Source organism: Apodemus sylvaticus, chromosome 19 (genome assembly GCF_947179515.1).
Source record: "Apodemus sylvaticus chromosome 19, mApoSyl1.1, whole genome shotgun sequence".
Taxonomy (NCBI): Eukaryota; Metazoa; Chordata; class Mammalia; order Rodentia; family Muridae; genus Apodemus; species Apodemus sylvaticus.
The window spans coordinates 9,402,706-9,427,930 of record NC_067490.1 but is presented as its reverse complement, the minus strand read 5'-3'; the positions used below and the strand labels follow the sequence as shown (position 1 = coordinate 9,427,930).

Sequence of the window (25,225 nt, the reverse complement as noted above, 5' to 3'; positions counted from 1 at the left end):
TCCAGGAGGGTTATCTCGATTAGTTGAACTGAGGTGAAGACCCACCCTGAGCACGGTGGGGTCACTCCATGGGCTGGCACCCCAGTGCGGATGAGAAGCAAAGCAGGCAGAGCACTCAATCCACCTCTCTTCTTCCTGACTGCCACCCACCTCGCCCACACACACTATGCAGGACTGTCAGTCCTAATAAACAGTTCCTTAAGTTGCTTTTGTCACAGCAACAAGACAAGGAACTAATACAGACATTTTCTTAGTTGCTCTAACAAAGCTGCCGGGTTCCTGTAGAGATCATGGAGGTTTTCAGCTTTGTATGTGAGTTTCCCTGCTCTGAGTGACATGAAGAAAAAATACTGCTAGTATAACATTTCATCCTCATAACCAAGCCAATCCCAGGAGTCCATGGGACAGACTATTACCGGGAGAGGGAAGAGTCACAGTGTCAGCAGTCACCTCTGCACTCCCCAGTAGGTCTGATGATCCCTCTAGAGCAGGATTGCTCAGCTGGGTGACCCGGCTACTCCCATGAGCCATCAGCACACTGGGGCACCTGGGGCTGTGGTGCTAGTGTAGCAGAGCACCTAGAGGCACCACTGAGCACTCTGCAAAGCATGGAGCAGCCTAGCTAGCCAAGAAGCACCAGGCCCCAGATATTAATGTTTTCAACTCTCTACCCCAGAGGTGTGGCTGGCAGTGGCTAAGGGTGCAGTGACAGAACTAGCTACACAGACCTATGGGGATGCACTGGCCAGCCCAGAATGGAACTCCTTGTACAAGTTGATCAACTGGAGTCTGCCAGTACCTCAGTTGCTTAAAACAGAGATGACGGGAAGAAAAGAGGGGGATCAGTTGAAGATCTGATTTGGATTTCACCTAAAACTTTACCCTCATGTGTCAGCTATGAGGCATGAAAGCTGGGAACGTGGCCTGGGTATCCAGGACACAGGGAGCAACTCTTAATGTATGAAACCCTACTGACACCCAGGGACAAGCTGTGCACTGATTCATTCCAGAGAAGCAGAGTTGGCCTCGCCTCTCCCTTACCGGGTCCCAGCAGACAGCAGAGCGTGCTCGGTCCTGAAGGGCACACTGAATGTCAGTGCGATGACAGTGGAGTAGATAGACCACGGGCAATCGATAGACACCTGCCGAGACACGGGGACACCTTCAACCCACTGGCCGACAGCACAGCCCTGTCACCGTGCAGCCAGGGCACAGTGGCTTCCGTGGTTCACCATCACGGTCCTGAGAGGACATTCTATAGACATATTCTCACATGGGCAGGTGACAAACAAGGAGCCACAGAACCAACAAGGAATGAGGACGGAACTGGACACAGGCCAGAACAGCAGCTCAGCCCCAGCACACGAACACTGGCCAGAGCAGCCGAGCCTCGACCAGCCGGGCCAAGATGCCAAAGGCAGCCAGTATCCCAAGGGCGCGAGTGAGCGAGCACCTGGGAGCCTCTGGAAGCAGTCAGACACCCAGTTACTCCACTTCCTGTCAGAATCTAGCTACAGGACAGCCAAAGTGGGAGTACAGTGTGGACAGAGAGACTCCCTGGGGGCAGGAAGGAGCAGCTCTTGAGTTTGCTTTTATCCCCACACAGAGCAGACTGATCTACTGGGTGTGAACCACGTCTCCCTCTGAAGCAGACATCTTTAGTGCTGCACCTGCCTGATGTTACCATGCTCCCCTTCTCGATGGTCATGGACTCTGACCCTCTGAAACCACAAGCCACACAGTAAATGCTTTCGAAAGGAATATCTCTTCTACAAAGAATGCATTTAGAGTGGCTGTTGTCTGAGGCCTCCCCTACTGTTCCTGGACCCACACTGGATGATGTGGGGGGCTCAGAGGGGCCCCAAAATTGGAACCCAAATCACAGGAGGTAGACACACCTGGCAATACTCCATGAGCTGATTTCACACACACCTGTAACCTAAGGAATCATATCTCTGCAGAGCTGCCAAGATGCCAGTCCCAGGCCCTACCTCAGTAGAACTGTTCCTGGCTGAGTTGACCCAGGGCTGGTGTGACACAGCTCCTGCAGCCTGGTCATAGGATGCATGGATCTACCCTCCCTCCCAGTATCACAGTGACATCACTGTAGCTGCAGTGAAGTCACAGCCTCCTTGATTTATACGGTGGCTTGCAGCCCGATGATTGCACATGAGCACTCAGGAGGACAGGAAATAGAGTCCATGCTCCTCCGACCAGGACAGGCAGAGGCTGCTGCCTAACCACACAACCCAAGACTCTCTACCTTGTGATCTATGGTGATCATGCAATGGCCAGCTCTCTGAGTATCTTTCTGCTTCCTGTGGAGCTCTGGTGTCCCAGGAATACTGGTGTCCCCACCAGCTGCTGGAGCTGAAGGTAAAGACAGAACCTCCAGCTCAAACTCGATCACATGGTACGCAGGTGCAGTGGGAAGACCGATGCTTGTGACCTTGTCAGAGGACTGGATCCGGAGCAGGGCAGTGGAACGCTCTTCTGTGGGAGACAGGAAGTCACCTCAGACACAGCTCCTTGTCTTGTTCCCTGTCAGCAGAGGGGCTGCCAAGCTCTTGCTGTTCTAAGGATGTGAATGAGGACGGTGCTAGGGAGAGGCCAGAAAATCCAAGAACCAAGATGGGGCTCCAGGAGGCTGTGGGGCAGCCACGGTCAGAGTGCAGCCAGGTACGGGCAGCCCCACGGGCCTGCATGTTCCATTCACTGCAGACCAACATCTGCCCCGAGGAAAAGAAGATGAGGGCTAAGGAGTGGGACAGAGAAGGGTCATCTGCTTTGCTCTCCAGTGGTGGCTAAAGTGGGTGACCCCGGAAAGGCACTCCTGTGGGACTCAGTCCAGCTGGGAGCGTGCACTCAGTACCCAGCAAGGCTGGCAGCATTAGCACCTAATGAACACACTGCTTAGTAACATCCCTAAGCATATGCCACATGCAGACACTAGCTCTGCCACTTACAAATGCTAACCTCGGAGGACAAGGTAAGATGTCAGACAGGGTCAGGGCAGTGACCCCAGGCTATCCTTCCATCCTGGAAGTGTGAGAACACAAGTGGCCACCCCGGCCTGCCTGCCTTACCTCTTGAGTTGGAGTAGACCACGGCTCTGTTCTCCTCCTGACACAGGATGAGCATGGCTTCCACATTGCTGAGCTGGAGGCTGTCTCCGTTTTTTACTGTGTAATGGCCAGTAGTGACAGTAAACTTGACTTTCTGAGGAATGCCAGCCAAAAGGCTATCTAAATGAAACAAGACAGCAATTCCTAATTCTGTCCCCAGAGAGCAGTCATAGGAGCCATGGGGAGGTGACAGGCTTCTCTTCCTTTACTGCAGAGGTAGTCAGCCCTGGGCACCATTTTCTCCTGCCTCATCTTTTCCCCTCAGTGTGGGCCACAGGACCCAGCAGGACCTCACTGAGAACACAGAACACTGTGACCCTGAGGGACAGGAATGTCGACTGGGCGGCAGAGTGAGATTATGGTGTTCATAAGTTATCAAGTCGACAGGTGGCTCGGGAACAGAGCAAGGGAGTGGGCATTGGAGCTGGCAGAGTGGAGTGGAGCGGCAGCGCATGGCAGGGCGGGACAGGTGAGAGTCCAGAGGGAGACGGGAAGGCAGAATAGCTGCAGTGGTTAATACAGCCAGTCAGCTTTTTAGAATACCCTCTCTAGCCAAGTCTAACTTTAGATGCTGTAGATGGACAAGCTCGACTGTCTGACCCAAAATGGGAACATGAAATAAACATCACAGCCCTCACTAATAATATTGTGACTTTGCTATCAAGTGTAGATTCTCCGTCCCCCACCCCCAAAAGACGAAGAAAAAGCTTGTGACCATGTTGTATGGCTTGTCTGGAAACTTCTGTAATCTTATGTTTTAGTGAAATATTTTTTGTTATTCTTAAAAAACAAGGAGGAAGAGGAGGAAGAAGAGGAGGAGGAGGAGGAGGAGGAGGAAGAAAGGCAGGAGAGGGAGGCAATGCCATGGCAGGGAGGGGAAGGAGGGCTAGGGCTTCCTAGGAGCAGAGCTCAGGCTGTCCCTAATACACCTCCATGAAAGAGCCCCTAGAGACAGACTGCTGTGCCCAGCACCTAAGAGCATCCGCTGGCCACCCTGACAGATGCTGCAAAAGAAAGTAGAAAGAACTGAGAAAATTTAACTGGGAAAACGTTTGTTTTCCGTATGTTTCATTTTAGTTCATGTGTGCACTGTGTTTCTGGATGTGCACCAGGAACCTGCAGTTCTTGATGTTATTTCTTTTTTCTTTTTTTCTTTTTTCTTTTTTCTTTTTTTGGTTTTTTCGAGACAGGGTTTCTCTGTGTAGCCCTGGCTGTCCTGGAACTCACTCTGTAGACCAGGCTGGCCTCGAACTCAGAAATCCGCCTGCCTCTGCCTCCCAAGTGCTGGGATTAAAGGCGTGCGCCACCACCACCCGGCTTTGATGTTATTTCTGAATGGAGGAAGAGAGCAGATAAAGGTGTTCCAGGTCTAAGACCTTGCCTCTCTGGTGTTCCAGAACATGCCACACAGCTGCAGTCACATGTGAATGCTTGCTCCTTCTACTTGAAAGCTTACCAGCAGGACAGAAACTCTGGGTTTCTTAGGGCCCTGCTGTGGAGTCAAGCCCACTCAGAACTTCAAAGATGGAACTTGATCAGAGTGTGAACTAGGCTGCACGCGCTCCCTGCAGAGTGCCCGTGTCTTCCTTTCAGATGTCACCCATGTTTACTTAGCATGACGGCTAGCAATCACAGGACACTGAACATCCCCCCACAGAGCTGCCCAGTGCCTCCAGGCTGTCTCCTACCCTTTCTTGGCGTCCCCTGCAGGTAGACAGCAGAGGAACAAGGCACTGTCAAGGTGGCGCATGAGGCCCTCCCTCGTCCCTCTGTGGCTCCCTGTGTGGCTGCAGGCCCCACTCACCAGCCAGCGGTTCCACATGCAGCTGAGGCTCCTGAGAGTACACGTCATACTGCACAATGGGGTGGATGTGTGCAAGGACAAACCACACGGGGCCCACTGAGGCCCGAAGCTGCCGCAGCGTATAGGTTCCAGGTTCTTTAGCCTAGGAACAAAACAAGGCACTTGGAAAGATGACACCTTCTGTGTTACAAGTCCTGAAGGTAAAGAAAGGCTTTCCTCTTACTCAGATGCTCCCTGTCTTTCCTGCAGCCCTGTCCTGTGTATCACGCCTACACCTACACAGCTCCAAGAAACTGCTGGCTCTCAGGCCCTTTCTGAGCAACTGATGCTTCTGGCTCAGCTTTAGCCTCCAATGAGGTAGACTCAGGTAAGGCCTGTTTGTGGTACACTCCTCAGGAGGTGCTGAGTGAGGCATTCAGCTGGTGCAAGGCCCATTAGGGCAAGACCATATCCATGTGGGACACACACCTCTTCCTCAGATCCTGACCTCTTAGGAGGTGAAAGGAACAAGGTCTACTCTACTCGAGCGAAGTGCATAGTGCTGACACCCGTGCAGCCACCAATGGGAAAGCTTAGACAGCAGGTCACCTTCACAATCTCCTCATACACACAGGAGCCAGCTAAGAAAGCCCAATAACAGTTAAAAAGCTAACTCAAAGTCCAAACAGATCTTCATAAAAACCTCACTCACTGGCTGGGGATGGTGGCTCATGCCTGTCAAGAGGCTGAGGCAGGAAGACTGACATGAGCTTGAGGCTCCTCTAGGCTACACAGTGAATTCCAGGCCAGCCTGGGCTACGGTGTAAGAGCCTGTCTCAAAATAAAACCAAAGCTTCATTCAAAAACTGATCAGCAGCCTTCTCTACTGTGTAGAGATGTAAAAAGTTGTATGTTCTCTAAAAGTAGCAGAGAGCCTGCCTCACAGCACTCGTGGGCTCCCTCTTCACCTCCACCAACTGAGAACCTTGCCCTGAGCGCAGCGCAGCACAGCCCATACCTGGGTCTTAAAGGCTATCTTGTTGGCGCCTGGCTGCAGAGTCACACTGTTGCACCTCAGCATATGGGCCCCATCCTCCAGGGCTAACCCTGAGGGCGGCTCTAGAGAAGAGCCGCTCTCCTGCCTCCTTAGGAGCATGTGGACGTTCCTACAGATAATGCCTGTGGTGTTCAATGAGTTATCAGAGGGGCTTCTCTCCAACATCTCTGACAACTCCAAGGCAGGCAGGCTGTTCTGAGATGCAGGGAACAGTGAGGCCTCAGCGGGGAAGGTGATGATTCCATTGGAAGTCTTGTGCTTGGTCAGCCACTCTGCTGTCTTCCGGTAGTTGTTTTTTTCAATGCTGAAGTGAACGTTGACAGCAATCTGGTCCACGTGGACAGGGACAGGCATCTGGCTGCAAACCGTTATCTCCACAGTCAGGATGCCACCCGCATGGACCACAGCATTAGGAGGGTCAAAATGGAGATCCTTTAGCTGTGCAAACGAGTGCATAGGCAGTACCACCTTGTGACCTGTAAACACACACATGTCCCACACTTGAGCCACATCTCCTGCTAGCACTGGAGGCCGTGTGCTGCCAGCTCAGGAATGTGGGTTCTCACGACAGAGTGCAAACTCCCCAGCCTCCCACACTCCTTCCATCACAACAGCAGATAGACAAAGGTTTCTACAACTCTGGGAATGAGCAATTAATAGCAGTGACGATTTCCCCAGCTACTTTGGCATATTTAGGAAGAACACAGAACAACTGTTCCCTCAATTTCAAAATACGACTCGTTAGCAGTTCGATTCCTAGGGTCCTCCCCGAGGGACTCAAGTAACTTCTCAAGCAACTTTTAGAAACTCTCTGGAAAAGAAGCCAAGTGCTCCACTGTGCCCCTGAAAGTTAGTCCTAGCATTTGCCAGTCTATAGAGATAATAGAAAGACCCACGGTGGGGTGGGGTGCACTCTACAGATATGGAGATGGGTGAGAACCCAGTGTTCTCTGCACCCTTCTGTGTCTTCCTTTCCACACGGGCCTTGGCTGAATCTAGGAATGGTACTGTGCTGCGGAACCACTGAACAGTCCTGATGACCTAAAGGATGGCTGGGGTGGCCTCAGAGGAAGTGTGCTTTGCAGGGGAGCTGAGGCTGACACTTGGTTGTGGTTCTGAGTTGAGCCCATTCAAAAACTAACCAACCAACCAACCAAAGTCTGCCCATAAGTTAAAGCAGACTTGCCACAACTGACCCAAGAAATGGACAAATGCTTTCAGCAGCCCTACTCACACAGAGGGGCCAAGGAGCAGGAGGGAATACCCTCTCCCCCATCACGGCCCCCACAGCAACAAGCAGGGATGTCTGTAAAGCCAACCACCTGATGTTGCTGACAACATCACTGGGTGGCTCTATGGCTGGGCGGACAATCCACTTCTGCAGCCTGTGATCACACCCAGGAGCCAGAACCTTGTGGAGAAGTCGCTGTCATGCTCACACGGCTACAGACTGGCTGACGTATGTAATCCGCTGCACACACATCTGTGGCACTTGGACGTGGGAGTTTGGGAGGTCAATCAGACGAAAGAGGCAAGTGGCACTTAGGAGAAGACATCCCCAAGGGCTTGCTGTCTTCTGCACTGTATGTAAGGACACAGCAAGAAAGACACCCTCACCGGAACATGACCCTCTGTACCTACCTACGATGGTTTGCATACGCTCAGCTCAGGGAGTGGCACTATTAGAAGGTATGGCCTTGTGAGAATAGGTGTGTCATGTGGGCAGGAGCTCTAAGCCCCTCATCCTAGTTGCCTGGAAGCAAGTCTTCTCCTAGCAGCCTTCAGATGAAGGTGTAGAACTCTCAGCTCCTCCTGCACCATGCCTGCCTGGATGCTACCATGCTCCCACCTTGATGATAATGGACTGAACCTCTGAACCTGTAAGCCAGTAAGCAGTAAAACCCTAACTAAGACACTGCCCTTGTACTTCTAGCCTCTACAACTCAGAACAAATGCCTCCTGTTACGTCTCTTGCCACAGTGTTTTATAATGGCAACCTGAAGGGAGAGAGTAACACAGTGCTTCTCTTAAAGGGGCTCTTAGTCAACTAAATACAAGGAGCAAAACTTTGCAAGTTTCGTCGGCCCACACAAAATCATCAATGTCTTTCTCCGAGCACTTACCCTGAATCTAACCTTCCAGAGGAGACCCAGGAACAGATTCCAGAAGGTGAACTGGTCTGAATGACAGTTGATTCAATGTCATGGAAATAAAGAAATGGTGTAGCGACACATGCCACACACCATGAGCCTTGAAAACACTTGAGTCAAAGAAGCCAGTTACAGAGACTCCATGTAGTGGAGTCTACAGAAGGCAGACTGGCTGCAGGGGCTGGAAAGGCAAGTTCATTCCGGACTGTACTGGTGGACGAACACATCTGTGCATATGCTAAAAGCCACTGAGTTATATGCCTCAAATAGGAATTCACGAAGTATAAATTCTATTTCACAAAGCTGTTATATTTAAAAGGAATGTGTCAGTGTCTTAAAAAAAAAAAAGACATGAAAGTAAACATTTAAATCAAAAAAGAACCGAGACACATAACCAAACATACGTGCCAAGAATCAAGTGATATTGGCTCTTCACTGAACTCCACTGAAATCATTTATGTGGTCTGGAGAGATGGCTGAATGGGTTAGGTGCTTGGCATGCACACATGTCTATCTCAGTCTGGAACTGTAGCAGCCACATAAAAGTCAAGCAGAGGCACACATCTGCCACTGCAGCACTGGGAGCAGAGACAGAGACATCACAGTCAGCTTAGAAACAACAACAAGCTCTAAATTCAGTGGGAGACCTTGCCTCCAAAAATAAGTGAAGTGATTAAGAAAGACATCCTGACAGCGACACTGGCCTCTGTGTGTGTGTGTGTGTGTATGTACACGCGCGCGTGCGTGCGATCGTGTGTGTGTGTGTGTGTGTGTGTGTGCGCGCGTGTGCGTGTGCGTGTATGTGGTAATGCATGTTAGCACTTGAGAGGCAGATGCAGAAGAACTATTTCAAGTTTAAGGCCAGGTGGGTCTACACAGCTAATCTCAGACTAGACAGGACCACACAGTGAGAACATGTTCCAAAAAAATAAAACAAAAATTACAGCAATCCATGGGAACACTCAAGAGATGGTCAGAGAGAGCTGAGCCTGGGGCTTGGGGCAGGCATCAGAACCTGCAGGTCTCCATGAATGGCTTTTGTGTGAGGAGGACTCTAGAACATTCTTCTACTTCACAGAAGCATGTAACCCATTTGAGTGAAGTCCAGAGCTTCACTCAGGTTCAACAAAGAAAAAGAAATGGAAGGACACAGACCCATGGCTATTTGTCACCGGCAGGCAGCATGGCCCCAGTCCTCCCCGCCTTTCATACACTACTAAAAACCCTGGGACACAGGATTGGCCCCCAGTCTCACCTGGGTTGTCCTCTTGCTGGCTGGCAAAGCTGAGGATCTCCTGGCAGAAGTACTTCCGCTCCTCCTCCGTCAGGTGGTGATCGCTGGCCAGAAGGCAGCTGGTCTGCAAGTAGCTGAAGCGGTGAGTTAAGGGCTGTGAGGGAGGACTAGGAGGGAGGATCTCCTGAGGAGGATGCTGGGCAAAGGGTTTCAGATGTCCTCGCCTACCTTCAAAGCACAGCCTGAAGAAGAGCTGCCTTTGTTTTTTAAACATTAGAAACTCAAGTGTTAGATTTAAAAAAAGAGCAGACACTTGGTCCATGCATTAGAGGAACACCTGGCCCTGCTCTGCCCCGCCCCCGTGTGGTCCACTGTGAGCTGCCAGCATACTCGGCTGTGGGCAACACTACCACATAATCACACAGTTGCTTACTATTTCATGACAACACTGGTCTCAAAGGATACTTTTCCATTTGCCCAAGATGTTTTTGACACTCGGCTAGCTGCTTCCTTGTGTGTGTGACAGGCAGGGCCCAGCCTTCAGCCAGGTAATTTTTCAAAGCTCCCTGGAGATACATTTCCGCCTTCTGTGGAGACCTTTTCCTCCTTGTAAAGTTAGCAAACACAAGCTTGTTGGGCCTCACAAAGGCCAGCACTGCAGATCTCCATGACACTTGCCTGGTTTCACAACCACCCACAGGCCTTCCCACTACCCTCCTAGGAGGAGGCCATAGACACTGCCCGGGTGCCATCTGAACCGTGGACTACAGTGATGCCACAGCGCTCACCTTCCCTAGCTACATGGCAGGTCAGTGGGTAAGAATATTTTCTTACTGATCGGTGGGACAGCTGGGAGAAGGGAAGGGCTTGCCCACAGCCCTGGTGACTCACTGAGATGGGCCCCAATGACCCAGGCCAACAGTCTCTATAGTCCAGCCATAGACTGAGGCCAGCTATGACTGGGCAGATACAAGCTGGCCTCAGACTCTGCGACTGTCAAAGAAAAACTTGACAAGCAGTATCAGAAGAAAGCCTTTCTAGGTCTAAGGAAACCACAGAGATGCTCAGAATAAAACTAAGTTTCCAGCACAAACTCACCAGAGCCTGTTATACTCAGGGAGACTAGAGCTCCCATGCTTTCCCAGAGGCTAGGATGCTTCCAGAAGGCAATACTGTCAAGCTCTCCAGGGCATCCTGGGGAGGAATCCCCATTTATACTACTTCAGATACAATCAGAGTTCATAAGTCCTGAATTAACTATTTCTCCAATCAAGTAAATTTAAAGTTACCAAAATATATTGGTTTTTCTCAATTCTTTTGGTTCTTCTGCAAATCCCTGTTTTTTAAACGGTCCAGAACTTTCCATACTTCTTCACTTACTACGTTTAGGGTTAGGAAGCACTCTAAGTATCCAATGAGCCTATAGAATCTGGAGCACCTTAAGAGGAGGAAGGCCAACTGTCATTTAGTTAGTATGTGGTGAAGGTGAACTGGGTCTCCAGGTCCAGCCTGACATTGTGCCTCTGGATTCTGCAGTGGTCAAGTGCATTAAACTCACAGCACCAGAAGACTGCATGACCTCTGACCTTGCTCACAGTTCCAGCCCCCACCCTGCCCCCACCATAAGCCAGGTAAGGGATGGCTGCTCCAGAAAACCTGGTGTCAAGTAGGCGTCTAGAGCCCCTAGGCAGCAGCCCACACCAGTTTTCTGTCCCCTCTGCTAAGATCCCCTTAAGTACATACTTCAATACACAAGCTTCCTCCCCTTTACAAATGGTAACTCGTGCAGAGCTTTGGAACTGAACCCCACTGTGCCAGGCCGAGCTTGCTTTTCTTCAGCAGACCAGTTTTACCTCAGGCAGCGATCTCCAGTGCCAGGGCAGCTCATTCCCAGCTCGTCCCTCCAAGGTGACCAGTTCGTCTGTGACTCACTCTAGAGAAAGCCTACATGACCACGCACTGCTTAGCTACCCTGGAGGCAGGCTCTGAAATACTTTCTCAGTGTTCATTAAAGTTAATCAAAGTGTTTTATGCATGAATATCTGGGTCTGTGTCACTAAAGTTAATTAAATACACAGCAGGTCAAAGATCAGTGACAACCATTAAACCAAAAACCAAATAAGCCAAACCTCCCCACGTGGTTCTGGGAGAGACTCAAGACAATGACTGGCTAGCGGATTCTACCTGTTTCCGTTCAGCAAGTTATGCAAACTTTACATGAACTCTAGGTATAAACCTTCTCATTATGTGTGTGAAATGCTTAAAATCAGAGTTCACCATCAATTACATGTAAAATTCTGCCAGATCTTTTCCAACAAGCTTGGCAGATCGAATCCTCCCGATACTTGTATACATCTCAATGGTGGCATGGGACAAGTCCTGTGAAGAAGTAAAAGAGCACAATTACATACTTGAATTTACTTTTGAGATGTATTTTATTTTTAATTATGTGTGCGTGGAGCTGAGGGAATGTGCACATGTGCCCAGGGCCTGACGAGGCCGGAGGCTCTGGGTGCTGTGGAGGGAGAATTATAGGCCTCTCAGCGTGGGTCCTGGGAAGAGAAGCCATGTCTCCTCTGTAAGCTGAGCAAGCCTTATGCACTGCGACCTCCCCCAGCCCTGGACTTGCACTCTTAGGGCACACTAATATTTATGACACTGTGATTAACAATTCTCACTTGGGATCTTTTAAACAGTCACATGACATACCATAATGTCCATACAAAGTCAGTACCTTGCACACCCCTCCCCCCACCCCGCCCCCTGCCCCGCTATGAGGCGCACGATAAAAGACAGGTGTGAGCTCACACAGCGCAGGCTGCAGAGGTCCCTCAGTGCTTCTGTCTGAGTGCACCCTTCCCGGCACGCTTGGACACACACCACAATAGACTTGCACATGCTCCCCAGCTCACGGTCTGGGGACTGAACTGGGCACCTTCCTTCATTGCTCCCCGGGACCAAGCACAACAGCTCTGCTCGAGCACAGTGGGCACTTTTGATACTGGAAACTATTTACGATTTGCTCTTACAGTTTCTATTTACTACAGGGGAAAATGTACGCTGAACAAAATTTTAGTATTTCCACGTTGTACTTGCCTGATTGTGGTCTCAGGGGCGCTAAGGAACGTGTGAACAATTACCCAGTCTTTATACACAGATAAACTATAGCGGATAAACTCCTCGGGCTAACACTGAGGCTCTAAAGTACCAGCTCATCCAATTCAAAAGGCCACGTGGGAGAACAGAGTCAGCCCGGGCGAGTGAGCGAGCGAGTGGCTGTGGTCGCCACACTTACCAAGTAGTGCTTTTCAAAGGCCTCTACTGATGACAGCGCTTCCTGGAGCTTCTTGTACGGACTCTGAGCTGTGTTGGCTGAAAGACAAGGCAAGTGAGCGCCCACACTAGGCAGTGTGGATGCTTGTACGTGTTACACTCACTGTCAGACCTCACAGTCGCTGATGACCTCAGCAGACTCTTGTGGGATCACACAAACACTAGCCTTAGCGGTGTGACCCACATTACGGTTCTATTCTAGTTTGTGAAACGGCTTCCTGTAAAACTGTTCTCTGAGATTAGACCTCTCAGAAGCATGCACTACAAAGCCCTCAAATGCAGAAATGACTTATGAATGAGCACACAGGTCCACACGCTTGCCCTGAGCTCCCTGACAGTGGGCACTCAGGACCGAGCATTCTCTACTGCACTTGGGCACCGACCATACCTGTCTCAGGTCTCTCGGCTCCTAGTCCCGCCAAAAGGTCAACTGTTCTGTTGAGATCTTCCGAGTTGGGCCCCTTTTCTGACACAAGTCCACACAGGTACCCTAAGGACTTCAGCTGTTGAGGGAATGCATCACTTCAGTCCATTTGCCCTAAGTCAGCAGGCAACACACAGAGGGGGTAAAGCCATATTCCTGATGCTTGCTTGCTGGGATGAACTTAGCTTCCTTATCTCAGTGAGTCCTGTCTGAGTTCCACACTGCATTCTATGGATGGCTGTTAGCTCTCACCTTTCCTGGTTCACTCTGGGACAGAGCTGACATCACGAATCCTCTCCCTGCTGTGCAGCCAATGTGCCCCACTCTTTTGACTACTGCCCTGTGTGCCCTGACCCGGCAGTTCACCCACAGCACACAATGGCTCACCCTGCATTTCCACACACTGCTGCCCATCGTACCTCCTTCCCCCACCGCTGCATCCCCACACACTGCTACCCACCACACCTCCTTCCCTTACCCCCGCCTCTCCATGCACTGCTGCTCACCATACCTCCCTCCCTTACCCCTGCATCTCCACACACTGCTGCCCACCACACTTCCTTCCCTCACCCCTGCCTCTCCACACACTGCTGCCCACCACACCTCCTTCCCTCACCCCTGCCTCTCCATACATTGCTACCCACCACACCTCCTTCCCTTACCCCGTCTCTCCACACACTGCTGCCCACCACACCTCCTTCCCTCACCCCTGCCTCTCCACACACTGCTACCCACCACACCTCCTTCTCTCACCCCTACCTCTCCACATATTACTGCCCACCACACCTCCTTCCCTCACCCCTGCCTCTCCACACACTGCTGTCCACCACACCTCCTTCCCTCACCCCTGCCTCTCCACACACTGCTGTCCACCACACCTCCTTCCCTCACCCCTGCCTCTCCACACACTGCTGTCCACCACACCTCCTTCCCTCACCCCTGCCTCTCCACACACTGCTGCCCACCACACCTCCTTCCCTCACCCCTGTCTCTCCACACACTGCTGCCCACCACACCTTCTTCCCTGCCTAACCCCGGCCCTGACGCTGCCTCACTTGCCATCTGCTGAAGAAGTGGCAAGACCTCAAAAGCTCTGACCCAGTGGCTGTGTCCGTCTCACCGTGAGGACATGAGACTACCCACAGTAGTCTAAATAAGCAGCCCATCTTTCTGACACACAGGCATCCTTGACAGTGCAAACCCCCACCCAATGGCAGGTACCTTCTCCATGGCATAGCTCCACAGCCCAACCATGTGGGCAATGTTAGAGTCAATCTGTGCCCGGTCACAGCAACCTTCTATCCTCTGCAACACCTCCAGACAGCTCAGAAAGACCCAGCAATCCAGAGCGCCGGGAGGGACAGAGACCTGTGGGGGCACAAGTGCAGGCACATGAGGATGCTGTGAGCACAGAGCAGACCCACACACCAGCACAACGGGAACCTATCACGAGACTGTAGTGATCTGGGTACCCATGTATCTTTGAGTCATGCGCTCTGGGATTATAAAGGGTTTAGCTAGTATACAGTTTTCAGCTACCTAATTTTAATATCTTATTATGAAAAACCCATAGGAAGTTGAGAGCTGGCTCTGAGGTTCAGAGCACTTGCTACGCTTCCAGAGAATCCAGGTTTACCTCCCGGAACTCGTATGGTGGCTCATGACCACCTATAACCCGGCCCCAGGTAGCTAATGTTCTTTTCTGGACTCCAAGGACACCAAGCATACATGTGGTGCACAGACATATATGTAGGCAAACACTCATACTTTATATGTGTGTGTGTGTTTAAATATAAACATATACAAGTATAAACATAATATATATTTATACACACACACACCTATGAAAAGCTATCACCTGGCTTGGCATGAGGCCTAGCTATATTTATCTAGAAGGGAGTACCAAGACCTCAGGTGACTGTATGGTCACACTAGGATGAGACTATTCAACAATTCAACAGACTATTCAAAAAGGACATCAATGACATTCAATAATGACAGCCGAATTCTTTACAACAGATCAAGCAGACGCATACTACAGCATGCACAATAGACTCCATATAACATCTGAGATGCTTGGAACATCATCCAGAAAAGCAAGCAGGGAAAATCAGTTACTGCCACCATAGCCAGTAACAGCCTGAGAAAATCACGCACCTGCTACAATCAACTTTAAGCACACCTTGCTCCAATCTGTGAGACAGAGTGTGTCCAGCACTGATGACTGACATGGGTTTTCCTGCAGCTGATATCTTAATTTTGGTCAGACAAGCTACTTGGCTCTACGTAAAGTAAAAGAGAAGTGAATTCTGCACTGTGTGTAGGCACTTGGTGCTTATGAGACAGACTCCTGACAGCTTTCCTTCAGATACCCTGAGCCCAGACAACCAAGAACAGGAGTGCCCTTGGGCTGCTTTGGATGACAGCGTGGCCAGTCTCTGAAGGGTCAGCTCACTCACTTGCATCTAGCACAGAACAAGCTCCCTCCATGGTGACACCATAAACAGATACAAATATAAACATATATTTATTGGTGACACAAGTCTCATGGTGTTCATCAGAAGCAGGCCACACCAAGGGGTCAGCACTAAGACCCTAAAAGAGCACGCCCTCTGGGGACGGTAGCACCCTCACCTAACTGGGAGGCTCTTCACTTAGAGGCAGCAGCATCGCAGGCTGCAAGTCTGTGAACCTAGACTAATGTGCCATCTCCCCTGCTACACACTGGGGAAACAAAGACCTCCTGGGGGAACAAGAGATTCATCTGGAGCAGGCCAGCACAGAGCCACTAAAGCAGAGTCTCTCTACCAATGTCACCCCAGGTGTCCAGAAGAATCATATTTCATTGTGGAAGATTATTTTTCCTAGGTACTTGGTAACATATTTAAGGTAAAAAAAATAATTTGGTAAAAATAATTAGGTTAAAAAATAAATAGAGAGGAAGCCCCAGCGACAGCTCAGCTGCAAGAGTGCTGCCCATGCAAGGGTGAGGGCGTGACCCCAGGCCCAGGACCCACGGACTGAGCCAGACACACCTTCACCTCAGCACCGGGAGCAGGAGGGATGGAGACAGGGAGATCCTACAGACTCTCTAACCAGACACTCTAACCAAAATGGTGAGTTTCTAGTTCAATGAGAGACCATGTCTCTTTGTTTGTTTTAAAAAAATTCTTTTTTTTAAATTTATTTATTTATTTATTTATTTTGGTTTTTTGGATTTGGTTTTTTCAAGACAGGGTTTCTCTGTATAGCCCTGGCTGTCCTGGCACTCACTCTGTAGACTAGGCTGGCCTCGAACTCAGAAATCCGCCTGCCTCTGCCTCTCAGAGTGCTGGATTACAGGTGTGCGCCACCACCGCCTGGCTTAAAAAATTCTTTTAAGCACAGTATATGTATGAGTGTTTTGCGTTGTCTGTATATATGTCTATAAACTACATGTGTGTGCCTGGTGCTGGTGCTCAGTGAAGCCAGAAGAGGGCATTGGATCTCTTGGGACTAGAGTCATAGATGGTTAAGGGTTACTATGCGGGTGCTGAGGATCAAACTTGCATCTTGTCTTCCGGAAGAGCAGCCAGTGTCCCACTGAGCCGCTCTCTCTCAAGCCACAGGGGGCTGTCTTAAGGAGCAAGGTGGGAAGCATTAGGTACACAGCCACACACACGCACTCTTCACACGTGTCCACAAATTGCACAAATCTTTTAGGATTATTTCAGAACCACGTTGGGCCTGTCCTTTAATATTATAGGTATACAAAAATGTCACTGTATTATGAACTACTGTCAAACCAACGTTTTAGCTAATGGAGCAAACTACCGCTGTGTTTGAAGCTGAGGTATTGCCCACAGGCTCGTGTTCCCAGCTTTCCTCCAGGGGCAGCACTCTGTGGGAGACTTACCTTTAAGAGATGGGGTCTTGCTGCTGGAGTAGGTCACTAGGGACAGACCTGAGGTTACAGACTGGCCTCACTGCTGGCTTGTTCTCTGCTTCCTGACCTGCTGAGACGTGAGGAGCCTCCACCATACACTCTCACTGTCTGAAGGACAGTAGGATTGAAATCTCTAAAGCTGTGAGCCAGGGGTGTTTGCTCTCAGCTGCTTCAGTCAGCTGTGGTCACAGCAAGGGCAATATGACTGCTATGACTCTCCACATTTTATCAGGGCCTCACAACGACTATCCCTTGGGAAGCCTGCAGCAGGGCATGGGATGCCCTGGGTGTGAATGGTGAAGATTACATAACAGTACCTATGGCTCTGGGTAACACACTTTGGAGGTCTCCACTGAGAAATGGTGCTGTGGATCTAACATGTGATGTATACACATGTGAATTTCCTGGGTGAAGAGGTCACTGGATCACCATGTCACTCAAGTGGGCATGACTCCAGGCAGTGATGGGTTGGTTCAGCATCCCCTAGGTGAATTAGCCTCTACAAAATTAAGACTTTTCTATCACTACAGAAAACAATTCAACCCAGCACTCACTGGCTTCCTCACACATCTCCCAGAAGAGGGTGAGTGGGAAGTGGTGTGAACTCACTTCTAAGAGCTTCAGCTCCTGCACACAGCTGTGCAGCAGCTCCAGGGCGCGCTGAGCCACCTCCCATGGCCGCTGGAGGAAGAGGAGCAAGGTGCACTGGCGGGAGAACAGGTAGCTTCGCAGGTCCAGCAGGGTGGCTTCCTGCTTCTGTATCAGCTCGCGCTTCTCCATGTCTATGGGCTTGCGGAGCACCAGTCCATTCCAGCTCTTCACCGGCTGGCAGAAAAAAGTCAGCCAGTTGGCACCATCTAAACAAACACACATCATGAAAGATGCTGACTGCAGGCACCTCACCTAACTAAAGCCCCTGCCTAGGACTTCAAGGTCTCTGCAGAAGCAAGCAGCTTTGCAACCAGCTTCCACAGCCCACTGCCCTACGGGTCAGCTAGTGCTGTGAGGCGGGGCAGCTCCCCTAGCGCACTCATTTAGATCATGATATCTATCGGTGACTGACTATGTTCACAGCATCGTACCATGCCCAGGAGGTCCTGTGCAGGTAGACAGCGAGTAAGGCAGACATCTTGGTGCTCATGTCAGTGAGCGCAGTGACTTCCTGACCACCCTGGTAGCTGCCTTTACTCACGCAGAGCTTCCCCATCAGCCCTGAGTGGGGGAACCAGAGGACAGGATGAAGGAATAGGGAGGAGGTTGCAGCAACTCTAACTACCCAGAGCCCTGCCTGGCAGGTACCAGGTGACCCTCCAGAAGTCCACGCTGAAGCAATCCTTTCAATCAGCTACAAATTTAGCCTAGGCTTATTTTTATATTTTAAATTGACCCATATTTATTGTTAAACCAAGGAGGGAAAAAGAAATTGTGTGAAATATAAGATTTTTATGTTCAAGAAAGGTGTGTGTATTATATGGATTATATGGATACATAACAAAAATAAATGTGAGGGGGGCTGGGAAGATGGCTCGGCAGTTAAAAGCACTGGCTGCTCAAACAGTTTACCCCAGGTTCAATTCCCAGCACTCACATGGAAGCCCACTGGAAGCTGTCTGGAACGCTAGTTCCAGGAGATCCACCCTCACAGAGGTGATTGCACCCATACATGCAAGCAGAACACCACTGTACGCAAAACAAACAGATCTTTAAGAAGAAATAAATGTGAGAGACAGTAGACCTTTCTAATTCCTACAGTTTAACTAGTGAGTGTTTTGCTTTGGCTATCTCAGAACTCGGGCGGGCCCAAGAGTGCCAACTGTCCCAGGAACTCATCATTCTCCAGGTTCTCAGCGGATGCCACAGTTCCACGGACATCACTGCTTCCTTCAGACATAGTGAGAGGCTCTTAAAAACATGTCTAGCTCAGCCCAGGGATTGGATGGGCAAGGAGAAAACAGCCCACAGTCTAGCACCAGGCTAGCACAGTCTAGCACAGTCTAACACCAGGCTAGCAAGGCTCTCCGGAGGCAGCCTAGAGAGAATCCATGACAGTGCCAACAGGAAAGGAAGAGAAACGTATCTCAGTCAGAGGCTGGAGAGATGGTTCTTGCTGCTTTTACAGAAGACCTGAGCTCAGTTCCCAGTACCCACATCAGGTTAGCTCACAACTGCCTGTAATTCCAGCTCCAGAGGATCCAACGCCTTCTTTCTGTCCTTCCTAGGTACATATGTGCATATGTGCATACACAAAGACACAGACACATACACATAACTTAATTGTTTTCTAAGACTCTCAACAATATGATAATGTTTCTATCTAAATAAACAATGAAAACATGATGACTAGCAATTCTTTGATTGTTGTATATGTGTACCTGTTTGTGTGTGTGCACACATGTGCATGTGAACATGTGACTAGCAATTCTTTGATTGTTGTATACGTGTACCTGTTTGTTTGTGCACACATGTGCATGTACATATGAAAGCCAGAGTCAACACTGGGTATCTTCTTCAATGGCTCTCTTATTTTATTAGGGTAGGGTCTCTCACTGAACCCAGAACTTTCTGAGTAGGTAAGATGGCTGACCAGGGAGCCCCGGCCAGAGGGTGATAAGCAAGCACTCCCCGCCCTGCCGTTAGGAGAGGTCTGGGGATGCAGAGCTGGGTGCCGAGACATATCCTCCAACTTTCAACTTTTTGCTTTCTATGTGTTTTTTTTTTGTGCTAATTTTGCAGTTTTAAAAGAAGAGTTTTAAAATACCATTTAAATGCTTGAAAGATCAAGGGCACAGTAAATGACTCAGAAGGAATCCTGAGGCCTGTAGACAGGGGAAGGACATCTACTGTCCCAGTCAGGAACTATACAACCCCAAAGGAGCTTTGTAAATGCAAATGACAGTGACTAATTCTTTTTTTGGTTTTTTCCGAGACAGGGTTTCTCTGTGTAGCCCTGGCTGTCCTGGAACACACTCTGTAGACCAGGCTGGCCTCGAACTCAGAAATCTGCCTGCCTCTACCTCCCAAGTGCTGAGATTACAGGTGTGCGCCACGACAGTGACTAATTCTTAATTATCTCTCATTTTATTTCCAATAGGAACGAGAAGAGCCCTTATAATTTGCATAAAACAACAACAAATGATTAATTGTAAATCAAACAGACTGAAATGAAAAGAGGGGAGACAGCTGAGCGACAGTGTGGTGTTGAAACACCGACTCACCCCCAGCTCCAAAGTTGACCACATACTGTGAGAACAGGGCATCCAGCTCGTCGTACTGTACCAGGGCGTCTTCAAACTGCTGCAGCATCTCAAAGACAAAGGCAAGCTCCTCCTGTCACCAAAAAATACCAGTCAGCTCCTGAAGCCATGCCGGCCACAGAGGGCTCAGCCAGTGTCACCAAGCCTCCACGGCACCACTCAGGACTCACTCACTCACAGAGGTGGACGGAGAACAGAGAGAAGGAGAACAAGAGCGGGCCCAGGCTTCCAGCAGCACAGACACAGCTGGTCCCAGTGGCACCCGCCCCGGGTCAGCTCGGAGCCCGCCTCTTGCTTTCCCAGGCACACACACAGTGGCACCCGCCCCGGGTCAGCTCGGAGCCCGCCTCTTGCTTTCCCAGGCACACAGCTGCCTCTTTGCTTGAGTTCACATGTTCACTCTTCCTAATCTCCACACAGCTTCCTCTTTGGCCTCTCCCAGGCCGTCTGTGTCCCCTGTTCAGTGAGGCTGCTGCTGACAGACCTAGCGCTCCTGACCCTGGCTGCTGATACCTTCCTTCTCCACCCTGACCAGAGCACAGTGAGCTCGTGAGAGTCATGTGTGCCACCAGCTAGTACTTCCTGGTGTGGCACAAACAGCTGCTTAGTAGCTGCTGAGTGAAATAATGGACAGAGATGCCTGTGGAAATTTTTTTTCTGATTTCTATCATTGTACATGAAAGCAAAAGCCAGGAGGACAAACACACGTGTGTAAATCCACACTGATGCAGATAAACACGCGTGTAATTCATGCTGACGCACTCAGAGACACTCCATGTGGCTGCCGTCAGTGTTCCCACAGGCTGGAGTACCAGGCAGGCAGCACTCACTGGAGAGGCGAGGCTGAGCAGAAGCCAGGGCTCCTCAGCTGGCTCTTTATGTGGATAGCATGTTCCCTGGGCAGGGTTCCTGTATGAGGACACGCTCTACTCCTGCCTGCAAACACAGCATCCCCTGGCACACAGCTGGGCAGCGAGTTCAGCTGATACCCACAACCCAGACAGAAGCGGAGGAGAAGCTGCCTTAACCTTCGAAGCCCAGGACCTCTCGAGTCTGTGTTCTGTGGCCTCTGAGAACACTCTGGACAGTGTCTCACAGACACTGATGGATTCTCCTGACTCCCCCTAACCCCCACCCTTTAAATCGAGTGCTTTACATGCTGAACACTGCAATAAATTAATCTTTTTCAACTGTGGTATTTGTTTTTCCTTTCAAGATAGGCTCTCACTATGCAGCCCAGGCTGGCTTCAAACTCACAATCTTCCCGCTACCAGTCTCTAACACTAGGATTACATGCCTGGCTGGTCTGTCAGTGTAACCATACAGCAGTGTAAACTACACCATTACGTTTGTACAAGCAACACCCATAACCCTTTCATCCCTGAAGCCACAGATCTGCTGCTCCTGCACAGCCTGACCATCCCCTCCAAGGCCTTGGTAACCTTGCCCGGGCAGCAGCATGCAACAGTGTCCTAGCAGGCTCTTGTAATGAACACAGTACCTCAACCATGCCACAGCCTGGCCTTTATTGGGCTCTTTCCTCATTCCCTCCACATGGCTTTCTTACTGCTAATCTGAATTACTTTTAGACTTACAGAAATGTTGCCAAGAAGATAGTGACGAGCACCGAGCTCTTAGTCAGCTTCCCGCGCCCCCCCCCCCCCCATGCCTCATGTAACTGTTCCCAATTCCGAAACCTCTGTGTGTACAGTACTGGTAGCTAGAGAGCCCTTACATGCATCCAACCTTTATTCATGCATGTGCGTATGTGCGTGCGTGCGTGCGTGCGTGCGTGTGTGTTTTGCTTGAGCTGTCCAGAGAAAAAGGTGTCAGTTCCCCCTTGGAGGTGGAGTTACAGACAGTTATGAGCTGTGTTGCTGGTGGGGAAAACCAAACCCAGGTCCTCTGCAAGAGCAGCTAGTGCACCTAACTACTTAGCCACCACTCCAGCCATCTGTCTGTCTTCATTCATCCATCAACTCATGTGTTTATCTATTCATCCATTAATCCATCCATCCATCCATCCATCCATCCATCCATCCACCCGTATCTATCCTTCCTGCATCCATCCTTCCACCCACACATCCACCTGCCGACACAGTCCATGCAGCCATCCACCTAGCCATCCATGGACCCATCTGTCCATCCATCCACCCACCCACCCATCCATCACACAGAGGTTCAAAATGACTTGCACCCTATTCCAGCAGCAGTCTTCACCTAGCCATTCCTCTTCCTTGTCTGTAATTCCCAGACTAAGCTTACAAAGCTTCAGAAGTGAGGACACAGGGCCACCAGAAAGGTGTCCACAGTCACATAGAGAATGGTGAACACACTCAGACCCCTCACCTGCACCAAAGCTTCCTAATATCCTTTAGACAGATGCTTCAGAATGAGAGGCAAAAGGTCAAATTTCTAATCCGAATGTGTCTTCTATTTATTGAAAGCACACCATTTCTTCAGTCACGGGCACACTAATAGCTAAGCATGGAGCGTGTGCTTTCTTGGTCCAAGGATGGTAAAAGAGCAGGGAGCCCTGAAGGCCTGACTCCTGACCCTGCACTGCTACTGCTCCACAGCAGCCTTCTTCTGGTGTGTCTGAAGACAGCTACAGTGTACTCACATAAAATAAATAAATAAATAAATCTTTAAAAAAAAAAAAACAAAAAAAACCCAAGATGAGCCTGATGATCAGAACTGGGCGGGGCAGTGGTGAGTGTCGAGGCAGCAGGAGGCCTAAAGAAATCAGTCTCTTCTGCTCACAGCAGAGAAATGGTAACACTCACTCTGCCAGCTACATGCTTGGCTCCAAAAGCTAGTAGAACCCCGCCCGAGAGCTGCCTCACCCTGTCGGGAGGCCAGTACCTGAACCATGAAGTATTCACAGAAGCTCCAGCCTGGCTCTGTCCTCTTTTCCCTCAAAGTCCGCATGTCATCCTCAAACTTGCCAAGGTTTTTGGTAAAAGACATGAGCAGCAGAGTCCTGAGTTTGGTCAGGAAGGCATTCCAGGATTCCTGAGTTCGAGAAGAGTCCTTTAAAGGGTCAGAGAGCACAACACACCTGCAAAGACATGAAAGGCAAACCCTTGGGGCATAAAATAGCTGCTTGGCTGAGTCTCCTTGCCAACCCCCCTGCCCGCCCTGCTTTCTGTCTTCAGTCAGTGAAACCGTCAGGGAGGGCCCAGGTAGTTCACAGCCATTAGGCCGAAGCACCGCAAAAGTTTCCATAAAGTCTGCGCAGAGCAGAACGGACAGTCAGGGTGGGATGAAAGGGGGAAGCAGCAGGCCCGGTTGTGATATAGGAGCCATGCCACCCTCAGCTCCCAACCCCCATCCTCACAGGCTCCTTACGCTGACAGAATCAACTTGACACGGGAGGCCCAGGCCCAAGCGCAGGACCAGCTTCGGCCCCTCATACTCCAGCTGGGTCATGAGCAGCCATACTTTCTCTTTCCTCCAGCACCTGCTAGCTCACCTGACATCAATCCCACACTAACCCCACTCCATGATCACAGCAGTACATCCCAGGAGGCCCCTGCAGTGAGCCCTGTCCATCCCCATAGATATGCCTCTGCCACCACACCTCCACCGTAAAGACAACATTAAGAAGCAAGACAGATACAGTTGACAGGTGTACTGCAAGGAGACTGTGCCCATGATATAAATAAACGTAAACTCTGAATAATTTTAAAATCTGGATGCGATGGGCATCCTCTACTAAGGAGGACCAAGTCCTCCTTAGTAAGTGTTTTATTAAGATGCTAGCAAACAGTGAGATGAGCCAACTCTGAGCTCTAATACTCCTCAGGAGGCAGCAGCCTCCACCAACCACCAAAAGGCGAGGCAGCACAGAAAAGCCAGCCCTCCTATCACCTACCCAGTAGGCACTGATCTCACTCAGAAGGGCAGAAGCCAGGGCCAGCCATCCCAGAGGTCACCTCCAACGGGAGCTGCACTGTGCCAGCTCAGCTCCTACACATGGCGCTCTCAGGAGCCGCAGCTGCCAACACCCTTGCCGAGCAGCAGCAGTCTCCTGCAGTGTCCACACTGCAGGACGGAACTCACAACATGACAGCACCCCCGAGGGAGGCGGGGCTTTCCCTCAGCAGCCAGCCCGCTGCCTACATCAGTCCTCACTGCATCTCACTACTACCCCCTGGTTCCTCCTCGGGCCTTCCACTTCCACGCTCTCTACACCATCATCTGTTTACATGATTAAAAAGACAGAGCCCAGCACAGCTCGTGATGCAAGGAATGGACACCAATCAGAAGTGTGGCAGTGTCTCCCAGGGCACAGAAGACAGCTGCTAATGGGGTGCATGTGCGAAGCCCCTCCAAGGAGGGCCTCAGAGAGATCCCGGTGCTATCACCATCTCAGACAATCCCGGAGTTAGCATCTGACTCAGCAGTATTTTGCCAAAGGTGTGAAGACTGCACAGAACCTGTAACCAAGCAATTTCCCTTTAAGGAGTTGATTCTAAGGAAGACATTAAGGACATCCACAGTATCTGGGCTGGAAAGACATGACAAGGTTGTCTGTAGTAGCAGTAAGCAAAGAAGAGCCCAGCAGTCCTAGAGGTTTCTATAAACAGTGTACAGACTGTAAACAAAGTGCATTGATGTGATGCCCTATTATGTGCTCACTAGCAATAACAGGACAGGGATCTATGTGGGAAATTCACAATGTACTAAGTGACAACAGCAGCTATCAATGTTGCACAGAAAATGACAGTGTTCTGAAGAGACACAGAGGAAACCGCTCTGCTCTAGGCTGCTTTCCCATTTACTTCACACATCCTGTACTTCCCATCCCATCCCTGGCCCCAGAGCAGGCTGGTGGCATTCTAATAGGCTGGCTGCAGCATGGGGATCCTCCACCGGCGGTAATGACGCTGAGAATGAGAGCGTGTTGCACCAGGCTTCTGTGAGACGGGTCAGCA

General features: G+C 50.3%; 1 protein-coding gene across 5 annotated transcripts in view; it reads right to left on the bottom strand.

The window, feature by feature from the left end:
• Positions 1-25,225, bottom strand: part of Trappc10 (trafficking protein particle complex subunit 10) — a 58,733-nt gene that overhangs the window by 11,519 nt on the left and 21,989 nt on the right. For 2 of the 5 annotated variants that reach the window (XM_052164236.1, XM_052164238.1), the window contains 14 exons: positions 23,151-23,346; positions 20,247-20,358; positions 17,641-17,888; positions 14,328-14,474; positions 13,071-13,185; positions 12,645-12,721; positions 11,637-11,728; positions 9,815-9,955; positions 9,371-9,483; positions 5,927-6,441; positions 4,930-5,071; positions 3,087-3,245; positions 2,264-2,493; positions 1,042-1,142 (listed from right to left, as the gene is read on the bottom strand). In XM_052164236.1, the coding sequence (XP_052020196.1) occupies positions 1,042-1,142; positions 2,264-2,493; positions 3,087-3,245; positions 4,930-5,071; positions 5,927-6,441; positions 9,371-9,483; positions 9,815-9,955; positions 11,637-11,728; positions 12,645-12,721; positions 13,071-13,185; positions 14,328-14,474; positions 17,641-17,888; positions 20,247-20,358; positions 23,151-23,346 (2,388 nt within the window). Of the gene's footprint in view, positions 1-1,041; positions 1,143-2,263; positions 2,494-3,086; positions 3,246-4,929; positions 5,072-5,926; positions 6,442-9,370; positions 9,484-9,814; positions 9,956-11,636; positions 11,729-12,644; positions 12,722-13,070; positions 13,186-14,327; positions 14,475-17,640; positions 17,889-20,246; positions 20,359-20,463; positions 20,582-23,150; positions 23,347-24,162; positions 24,274-25,225 lie in introns of those variants that run through there. The other 3 variants (XM_052164239.1, XM_052164237.1, XM_052164240.1) reach the window with 3 other exon arrangements.